This window comes from Lingula anatina, chromosome 2 (assembly GCF_051362555.1).
Source record: "Lingula anatina isolate TDL-2025a chromosome 2, LinAna3.0, whole genome shotgun sequence".
Taxonomy (NCBI): Eukaryota; Metazoa; Brachiopoda; class Lingulata; order Lingulida; family Lingulidae; genus Lingula; species Lingula anatina.
Window position 1 is genome coordinate 48,093,827 of NC_141768.1, and position 11,080 is coordinate 48,104,906.

An 11,080-nucleotide genomic window follows, 5' to 3' on the forward strand; every position below is an offset into this window, starting at 1 on the left:
AAAACTGACCGCTTGCATGCAACATTTCAAATTCTTCTATGCAGTAGTTGCCGAAATATGGATATTTTTTGACAGAACCAAGCTTTGCCTAAGCCAAGCTTTGATCAGCCCAAAGGAACACTACCCAATTAAATCACTGCAAATTACATAATGTAGCAGCGCAACAGGCATGAAAGTCAGTTAATTGGTAGTGACACACCTGACTGCACACTTTTACATTCACAAATCTTATATGAGATCGGAGTTTTTGAAAAAAGAACGTATTTTTACCTAGGTATACCTTCGAAACTGAAATATTCCATATTAAATGTCAAGTCTGTATATATATATATATATATATATATATATATATATATATATATATATATATATCAAAGGCCCGGATCAAATCTAATCCTATGCATAAAAAGCCCAGACCCCATGTTTATAACGCCCTGGCTGGGCCCATTCTTTATGGTGTCTTTGTATTGTTAACAGCATAATGAACAAGTTAAATGACCAAGTAAATTGGCCAAGCTGCCAGTTTGTTTGTATGGCATGTGCAGGGGATGTCTTAGATCAAGGCACATATTATGATACTTACTAGTACAGGTGTGGCAAATGAGATATACTTGTATTTCATTACCTGTGATTTGTAAAATACATCAGAGGATGATACTTTTAAAGATGTTTAATGTTTAAAGAAAAGACATGTAGATTGATTTAGTAACATTTACTAAGGTGGGCTTCATTTGTGCCTTGATCTAAGACAACCCCTGCACATGCCATACAAACAAACTGGCAGCTTGGCCAATTAACTTGGTCAATTAACTTGGTCATTTAACTTGCCCATTATGCTGTTAACAATGCAAAGACACCATAAAGAATGGACCCAGCCAGGGCGTAATAAACATGGGGTCTGGGCTTTTTACGCATGGGACTAGATTTGGTCCGGGCCTTTGACACACACACACACACACACACGCACACACACACACACATATATATATCGTATTCATGTTACGGAAGTAAGAGGAAGTAAGAGATAGAAAAGTGGACAAAAAGATAATAAAAATAAAAGAAATACCTGCCTGCAGTTTATCATGTTAATTTATATTGTAATTCTTTTATTGAGACAGTGTGCCTATATCACGTTGTACCAACGCCAGGGAAATGGTTCTATTTTAAGGCGACAATAAGTCCTTTCTCCTAATTGTTTCATGCACCAAGCTGTCTAGCTTAATTTTCTTCTTCAGAGTTGATAACATTTTCTTAACCGACCTTTGAGGCAGACATTTGAAATCATGGAAGGTAGCACTGCCCCTGGAGGTAACTTAGACATTGTTCGATAAATTTGCACTATGCATTTTAAAAGCGATGGCTGACATTGATCTTTGCACTCAATAATGGTATCAAAGCGGTGTTCGTAGGTGTTCAGGTCAAAGAGAGATTTGAGAAACCGATTCTGCGATTTTACCCTCTAATCACAAGGAGGGCGTCGTGGATAAAATGACATTTGTGTAAATGCAGTTCAGTGAACACTAAATATGTATCTGTTATCCAACACATGTTCGTAAAGGCAGGTATTAATGTTATTTTTCCACTTCTGCCTTCAGGAAACCGTTATTTGATAATAATTGTAGCAGTGTGTGCAATTGTCGCCGTAGTAGCTATAGTTGTAGCTGTAGTGGCAGTGTCGAGATCCTCGACCACTCCAAACATCACCATCCAAGGCGACCAAACGACAATAGGTGGCAGCACCTTTGGACAAGGATCGTCTGCTGGGAGTTCTGTTTGGAGCTCAGCCTCATCATCATCTGGAGGACGGATCTTCACGATCGCGACAGGGCATGACGTTGGTATTTATGAATATCTGTAGGTAGACTTTTCTGTGTTGAAATTAAATACCTGCCGATGCAAATCAGAAAATCAGATAGCGAATAGTTATGCTTATGCAGTATCCCCAAAAGCAATTTTGACTCTCAGTGTTTATCTCAATTCAATGTGGTGGCAACTGTGATCAGTGTTTCTGTCATTCAAGCAAACATTTTTTCAGTGTTCTTTAAAGAAATTCAAATTCATTCAATGTTGAGGACTGGGGTCATTTCAGTCATTAAGAATTAATTATTAGAACGGTAATCAAAACCACAAATCAATTTATTTAGAAAAACATGTTTGGGGACAAATAATACATACGGCCGATACAGGGTAAGTATGTATATTGAACAACAAAAAAAAAAGATTTTTCAATAGTTTTACTTCAGAAACTAGAAAAGCGCTAGGAGACTGCAGACCTCCGTCAACAAAATTCAGTTCTCATTTTAGTATTTATTATTGATCAATTTATCAAAGGATTGACTAAATTCTCATTATTGATTTATTAAAGATGCATACAAAGTCAATTTTTTTGTCACAAAAACCAACCAAATGCCAGCATATAGTTTAAAGTAGTATAACTAAGAGAATTACCAAAAGGCATTGTTTAATTTTACCCGAAAATGATATTTGAACGGATTTTTCTGCTGGCATTCTAAGCTGTATGTCAATGGGGCAGGAAAGTAGGTCGCGAAAGTAGGTTAAATTTACAACCAAAAACTTAAAGAAAGGAGCAGTCTTTTATGGCTGATCGAGTGATCTTTTCAGTTTATCCCTTGGCATGTCGAATTTATTTGAGTCATATAAGAATCTAGTAGAAGAGGTTTACATGTGTCACTGGGAATCCACGCTCCACTGATGCTCGGTTCGTATGTACCTTTAACTGATTGATTTTTTTCATGAAAATCTTTCCAAAACTTTTTCGGGTGATATTTCTAACAGATAGACATGCGTTATGACTTAACTAATTAATTGATCAATGGATCACAAAATGTTATTTTTGTTGCCCGTTCCTTTCCAGATTATGAAATATTAATCACAACTTTTTCCATATTGTTAACAGACAGAGAGACAGACAGACAGATATAGACTCTACAAGCTGACAGACGGACTAAAAAATTATAAACTTTACCTATTATATTGGCGTACAGGTGCAAGAATGTTCCATTAAGTTTTTAGTTACTGCTTTGTTTCATATTGAGAAAATTTATTTTTATGAACATAGCGAGGTTTCTCGAAAATTAGCAATAGAGACTAGGATGGTCTAACTGAAACAAATATTGTCACCTCTGAAACTTGTAATCACATATATAGGCCTACCTATGATGTTTTTTTTTTATTTTCAGAGACACCTCTGGCTACTTGGCAGGCTTCCATTATGATTTAATCGACGCGGGTAAACCAACATTTCATTGCTATCGACATGCTAATGGTTTATTGCAGTTTTCAAGAAATTTAGTCGATGATTAAATTTCAGTCGTACACTGTATCGCCCACTTTGCAATACAACAACTTAGTTAAATTTGTTCGTTGACAAATTATTCAAGTTGATATGTTAGGTCTAAATTGCAAGCACACAATCTTAATGTGTCCTAGCTTGAACTTGACCTTTGACTTACTGCACTCTGAAATTTCCTAGAACTTACATCTCCAAAACTCAGAAATATAAGCATAGGAAATCATATATTGGGCATCTTAATGTGACCTTAAATTTGACCTTTGACCTACTTTTCCTCATCAAATGCACTCTGCATATTTGCCCGCCCCAAAATTCTCCACAACCAAATCAGATACAACCATACCATTTTTAAACATTTCACAGTGTGTACGGAGGCCGGTATGGACTGTCGTACTGTATGGGACAAGTATAACAACTGCTGGGACTCCACCCCAGGACAACCCTCACACGGCGGCCAGGGTACGTGGGTTGTTTTCTAGATTTCTCATTGACAGCGCCATTTGTTTTTTCTCAAATTCTTCAGAACAATCGTCGTACCTTCGCAGAAAGCTATAAAAGCGACAAAAGATATTGTTCAACAGAACTCTATCAAAAGTTGACCTTGAACAAAACCTTTGGCCTACTTTGACAAAGTTTTTTTGAGTGAAACTCCACCAAATAAACAATATTTGCCTGTTTTACAAAAACAAACAGATATTGCTAATTTTTATACTATTGTCTTAATTCAGTGAATAGCACGACTTTATTCTAATCCAAAATATTATGAAATATTACAAAATATTATAAAAAGTTAGTCTGAACAAGATAACCTTATGGATATTTTGGAATCAACATTACCCTTGTAAATATTGCCTACCAACATGATTGTAGAGGTTGCCTTCAATCACATTTCAGGATTGATGGGCCGGTGGTACGATGCTTGCACCGGCTGGTATAGAACTATAGACAGGATTCAGGTGTTCAGTTTCACTTCGACATTCACCAAACCCCCGTTCAGCTATTTGTATGTCAGGACGGGCAACGCTCCTTCGTTTCCTTCCAGAAATTTAGCTAACAAGAAAGTCGGTAAAAAAACATTTATTGGCAAAGCTTATATCTCTGATACTTATAACTGTATTAAACAGAAACTGAGATGAACAATTTTGTGTCCATGATATTGTCAGTTTTTCATAGAAGTATTCCATTCGCACGGTGTAAATATAACCACTTAGTTACAATGATGTTTTTTCCAAACAACAGAAACTATACTCAGTAAATTCAGGCAGTTGTTTATGATCTTGTAAGTTTTTCACCAAGAATTTCATCAGTACTTACTGACATACAAACTGATTGCCTCATGCAACAGATGAACTCGGCAAATTCAAGATATTGCTTCAAATGCAATTGTTTTTTTCCTGTTGTAAGAAACTGACATACAGGAATGGTTGTTTGAAGAGATTATTATTGCAGCTTGGTTTGATTTCTCTTTGAATAAGTCCTTGTAACAGAGTTCGTGCCATGCAGCAAGTGTCAGTGTATAACGTCACCCATTTAGGTGCGCATCATGCTAAAACAGTGAATGAAATTGAATTAGAAGATTAATTCATTGGCTTTTTAAAGGTTTAGGAGATGGTTGGGCTAGTGACGAAAGGTGTCTAGCCAGATGGACTGACGTCAAGGGTCAGGACAATATGACCATCATCCATGTTCAGAACCCTGGGGATATCGTGACCAAGTTGAAAAGTGGCGAAGTAAGATATTTAACATGTTCATTTTCGATCTTAGAATGTAGTTATGTAGATATAATTAAGGTTCAGATATTGGAAAGAAAAACGCAATTTGACTTTGTGATAGGGTAGTAGTAGTAGTACTAGTGTATTGAATACAGGTAGTAGTAGTAGTATTCATTAATACTGTGAAATTCCATATTAGTTTTAAAAAGTATTATGTATTGTTATTTAGTCTGGTGGGAAAAAGTGGACCACGTTCAAACCCGTAGCAAACAACGAGAACATACATTTTTCTAATCCTTGATGTCTTAGTTCTTATATTTCTAGGTGTTCCTTGAGCGAACTATTTAATGGAGTTTAACAGTTTATTTTACAGTTTGTAACTTAAATAAATGACACAAGTACTGTGCTAAAGAGGAGGGTAGGGGAAGAGAATCATTAATAGGATAGGGTCTAAATAAGACCGACACGACATTTAAATGAAGCCTCATTGCAACATACAGTATTTCTCCGCATCAGCAAAATATCAGGCCTGCTGCAAATTTGCAGCGAATTTGCAGCAATATTACAGCAAACTGCAATTCCTTCTTGCAATTTGCTGGAATGTGTAAGCAAATAAGCAGCAATAAAAATTTTCTTGCAAACTCCTGCAAACTCGTTGCAGCAAGCTTTTAGTTTTTAGTTTGCAACAGAGATATCGTTTTGCTCAGGGATATGGGAACACCACACCTAGAAATAAAAAACTTAGACATCAAGAGTTATAAAAATATATGTTCTGTTTGTTTGCAACAGGGTTGCACCCTGCCACACTTATTATAAACTTTCCAATTAACAGAAATGTGCTGCAAGTTATGTATACCCCTTACAGATAGATGTAGCGTTTGCATCTGCCCTAGACATGTCGGGGTATACCTCAAGAACCAACCCTGAGATAGAAATAGTCCCCGGGGGCGGGTTTTCTTGCGTTCTGGCCGGGACCGGGATGATGGCAAGGAAAGACAGTGATTTCATCGCAAAATGGAACGCGGGTTTCAGCAAACTGGTCACCAGCGGGAAGTTTAAGAAATTATGCGACGCCGCAGCCGTAGAACACGGTGAGTCACGTGCTATGTATACATGTATATCTGAATATAGACCTGTGAAACATGCGTTTTCAAGCTTCGGACATCAACTGGGGCATTCTGAAATGGGATATCCGGCATGGAAGGACGGGGGCAGGGGTGGGAAGTGATGGAGGAGAAATACGCTTTAAAGAATTTTGTTTTTCTTGGTCCTTGTTACTCTTTTCTAATCAGCAAATGAAGAGCAACAAGCAGATGCACTGGAAATAGATGAATTGTTTCCTAAAGATAGTAATCATAATTGTCAGTCGGCAATGAGTGGTCTCATATTGTCATATTTCATATTTTCTCAGATTTTGTTAAGAATATGTTATTCTGCTTTTTATTAAATCAAAGTTTTAAAATGTCTTCTAGGTTCTCGTGGTTACTTGGACTGCGTCGACAGCTAACAATGTCATAAGATAGATCAATAAAGGGGCGGAAAGCAGACGAGAAGAGAAATTACAAAGAGAAAAAGAGATAAGGCAGATCCCAAGCACCAAGAACAAACTAAACCTGTCAAAAAGTTAATTTCTACCTGTTTATTGCGTTTTTCACAGAGAAAGCGGTCTCATGGTTGGGCTGGGTGTGATAGAAGTACACGTTCAGTATACTGTATATCACCGTCATTATTTTGTTCACATAGAGTAACCCTTCGTGAAATAAGAACCATTGACAAAACGAGAGGAACTTTCTATTCTCACCTCAATATAACTGGAACTCATTTCTTATAACAATGTCAAGAACATAGCCATAGAAAAACCTGATCAGACAATGAATGTACTCTGAAAAACCTCACTGACCGCTCAATCCAAAAATGAATCATGCCTGAGAACCTTTAACGTATATACTATAACTAACTATAACTGAAAGGCAAAATACCCATCAATGACAATAATCCTCATGTCTTATTTAATTGGCTTATTTAATATATTTTGTTTAAACATTTATGTAAAACTTGAAGTGTAAAGATCCTGTTAAATGTGTCCGTAAAAAATTAATTCCCCAAAAGATTATTATTGACCCTATCTGGAGCTTTAGGATAGTCGCCCAGTGAACTTTTCTTTTGTGTCTTACATAAGAATGGGTTATTCCACGAAGTGGACGTTTTGTGTAATGTTTTGACTTGTTTCATTATTTTCATTTTTTTACTGTTGTATTTGCAACAAAGAATTAGTTTATCTTTTGAAATTTATTGTAGATAGTTCTGATCCTGTCTGATTGTTGTACATATCAAGAGCTACGATGTAATTTATAGAACTTGTTATGGGGGCCATTTCACTAGATACTTAAATTACATGGGCGGATTGAGGCCGTCTTCTGGGTCTTCCAGGAGACGGTCAGATTTTCAAGTTTACATTAATAGGTATCTTATTTTTTTCTGTTGGAAGACGGTTAAAATTGGAGGATGGATCAATAAAGATAATTTGGAAGACTGTCAGAAAATAGCTCTGGATCCGCCCCTGAATTATATAATTATATAATGAACTGTTTTTGTTTTGATACATCTTTCTCATGAACACTCAACCACTGAAGGCATAAAAACAAAATGAATGAATCAATGTTTTGGTAGCAAGAATTTCCTCAAATAATTATCCTTGATAAATATAGCATCAGAGTTTATTGTCAACTAGAGAAGTACCCACCCAAAGGACGCGTGAGACTCGAGGAAATGAACGGGTAGAACAGGGTTTCGAAGAGTAAAGCACATATATTGTAGAAAAATGCTGAATAATATATCAAAATTTCAGATTTTTTTCGTCTTGTTATGAAAATATATGCATTTGTGTGAACACCCTCCACGTTTCACCTTCAGTACTTTATGTGGTCCTGTCCCAGTTAAATGCGCTGGTGCTCGACCAAAAAAAAAAAAAAAAAAGGCGGAATATCGCGAAGTCACCCACACAGAAGAGATAAATTGAAACAATCCTCTGCACTATAGCATTCATCTGCCGTCTCAAGTTATTTGAAATGTTAGCGGTATAGTATATAATAGTGTAAGAGGATTGTTTCAATTTAACTCTGAAGCTCAGGGCTGTGGCGGATTTAGGGGGGTCCTGACCCCCCCCCCCCCCCCCTTTCGATTTCTGACTATAATTCACACCAATGGTCCCCTCTTGAAATTAGAATTTTAACTAGCTGAATTAGTTCTAAACAGTACCAAATGAAACCGTTTGCCCTCTAAAATACCAAAATTTAGGGCCCTTCAGCGGGCCCCGAGCCCCACCCAAGGATTTGCATCCGAGGCCTGTCATTCCTAAAAATTGACCCCTTTCCAATCTTGGATCCGCGCCTGCAGGGTTCGCGAGGTAGACCACGTTGCGCCATGCCTCCCTACGCCCTTCACGCTTCAGTACTAAATTTTGCCGCTCAGCGACGCTGTTGTTATCACCGAACGCCTCCCACCGTATGGCGTCTACTTGCAGAGAACGATGTTCGGAAATCGTCGTCTAAAGCTGTGAGATGGTGGCAGTTACGTGGATTTGACACATCTTCGACAATGTCCGTTTGTGCACGGTGGCATAGCACGGGCATTCACTGCAATCGAGATAAACAGGACCAAAGCTGGGCCTCTTCTCTTTCACTATATAAATGCACTTCTCACTATATAAATGCAGAGTAAATATATATTTTTTTATTATCATCATATTCACAAACCAAAAGCACTTGGTGAAACGAATATCACTTGTAAAAAGCAAGCTTTACAATTTCCATATTTTTTGTCTCTATTTCTCTGCTTGTTGTATTTAAAACAATTAAAACAAACATAATTTGTACCTGCTCAAACATTGTACTTTTACGAGAAGAGGTGGAGTACCAAATAAACGTAACCGCACACTCGAGCGAAGCATAGTGTGGAAAATGGCATTAAACATTCACACCAGTAAGTATTTTTAGTTCTGAATCTCGATAGTTAATTCTCTGAAGAAGGTGATTTTAGTCGACTTATTGGAGTGTCACTACGATGTACATACATTTTTATAACTTAGTTAACATGTCTTGTAGAGATTATATTTGCAACGATACATAGACGTGCTCGACCTTGCACTTCGCTGCCAGAGATAGGCCCTGTTTGTCTACTTGAACTGTGTTTTTAAATAGATTTGTATCAATTCAGTCAATTTTGCTTAATTTATAACAGATATTGTTTTCAATTACAATTGCTAGGTGTAAGAATTTTTCACAAAAGTTATAAAACCACTGAAACGTTTCTCCCATTCTATACGTATTTCAACTTTGTGCTTGGGATATCACCTAAAATATGTCGGCTACTATATATTTTACAGCACAGCACAGCACCGCTTGTCCATTATTATTTCTGGCCATTCTCTCTTCTGTATCTCGCTTGGTTCAACGCTAACTCACGACACTCAAAAGTCGTTCGGTTGATTCCCATCACCGTCATTGATACATTTTTCAAAGCATATGGTGCAACTGAAAGGCCTATTAAATGCACCTAATGTCATGATTAAGCAATGTCCTTGATCTAATGTTGTTTTTGTTTGTCTTATCCCTCCCATAACCCCAACACTAAAACACAACCGACAGCACATACTAAGATGTTTTTTTTTGTGTTCTGGTTGCGTAGTAATGTCAGCAGATGTCATGAATTATAACCAGTTTTAATCATGCTTAAATGACAGCACCGCAGCAGGTGGGGAGAGATGAGGAATGTGCATGTTTGGGTGCCCGCGCGTGCGTGTGCGTGTATGTGTTTGTGTGTGTGCGCGCAAATGTTTGCATCCTTTTTGTTTTTATTACCTTTCCATTTGCTTGCTGCTTGTTTTACGTTGTCTGGCTCATTTTACTTCTAGCCTTCTTAAACGTGCTCTGTTTCTTAAAATACATTTACTTATTTTTTATCCAAAGCGTACGTGAAGGCAGGGACTAAAGAGTTTTTGTCTCTTCTGTATGAAGCGTTAAGTTTATGATGCCATTTTTGTGTTTCTTAAAAGGTACTCTTATATACTCTGTAGAGATAGGTTTTGTAGATTCCGTTTCACTGCTCTTCTGTTGCTTGTGCCTTTCCATTATATTATAACCCCTAGATTTAATCTGCCATCCACTTTTTTTTTAAATCTTGAACCAAAAACTAAGTAGACTTACAGCTGTTTTTTTTTTAGAAGCACGTTATTATGTTTATACTTCGCATTCAGTTCTTATTACCATTAAAATTTTATTAAATTTGAATTTTGAGGTTTGCATCTATTATAACTGTCAACCAAATGATACTAATCATCAATGTTATTTTCTTAATTCGTCCTTCAGGAAACCGCATTTTGATAGTACTGGTAGCAGTGTGTGCAATCGTCGCCGTGATAGCTATAGTTATAGCTGTAGTGGCAGTGTCGAGATCCTCGACCACTCCAAACATCACCATCCAAGGCGACCAAACGACAATAGGTGGCAGCACCTCTGGACAAGGATCGTCTGTTTGGAGTTCTGCTGGGATCTCGGGCTCATCATCAAGAGGACGAATCTTCACGATCGCCACAGGACATGACTGGGGCGCTCACGAATATATGTAGGTAGATTTTTCTGTATTAAAGCACCGGTAAATTTTAAAAATTAACTCTGCTGATGCAAATCAGATAGTGAATAGATATGCTTATGCTGTAGGCCCCTATCCCCCAAAACCAATTTTGATTCTCAATATTTATATCATTCAATGTTGTGGCGACTCTGATAAATATTTCTGTTATTCACACAAATTATTTTTTCAGTGTTCTTAAAAAAAATCAAATTCATTTAATGTACAGGACTGACATTTCAGTCATTAAAAATACATGTATTTATTAGAATGGTACAGAGTTAATCAAAACCACGAAATCACTTAATTTAGAACAACATTGTTCGGGGGCATATTCTACATACAGGGTAAGTAAGAATATTGTACACCGATATATTAAAAGTGAATTTTATTAAGATTTTTCAAAAGTTAAACTTTAGAAACTAGA

The 11,080-nt window shown here is 37.0% G+C and overlaps 1 protein-coding gene across 1 annotated transcript; it reads left to right on the top strand.

Moving 5' to 3' along the window:
• Nucleotides 1-1,583: 1,583 nt before the first annotated feature.
• Nucleotides 1,584-7,415, top strand: LOC147763781 (uncharacterized). The gene is made up of 7 exons (XM_087006085.1): nt 1,584-1,854; nt 3,201-3,250; nt 3,677-3,772; nt 4,208-4,378; nt 4,913-5,043; nt 5,891-6,116; nt 6,498-7,415. Exons 3-7 carry the CDS (start codon nt 3,694-3,696, stop codon nt 6,530-6,532), a joined length of 642 nt encoding a protein of 213 aa, XP_086862211.1. The 5' UTR covers nt 1,584-1,854; nt 3,201-3,250; nt 3,677-3,693; the 3' UTR covers nt 6,533-7,415.
• The last annotated feature ends 3,665 nt before the right edge of the window (nt 7,416-11,080 follow it).

Bases quoted from the DNA above. Each gene is read 5' to 3' on its own strand.
- LOC147763781 (XM_087006085.1), top strand. From the start codon at position 3,694: ATGGACTGTCGTACTGTATGGGACAAGTATAACAACTGCTGGGACTCC. The intron at 4,379-4,912 runs GTAAAAAAACAT...GGCTTTTTAAAG, and splicing joins TTTAGCTAACAAGAAAGTCG to GTTTAGGAGATGGTTGGGCT. The intron at 5,044-5,890 runs GTAAGATATTTA...TACCCCTTACAG, and splicing joins CCAAGTTGAAAAGTGGCGAA to ATAGATGTAGCGTTTGCATC.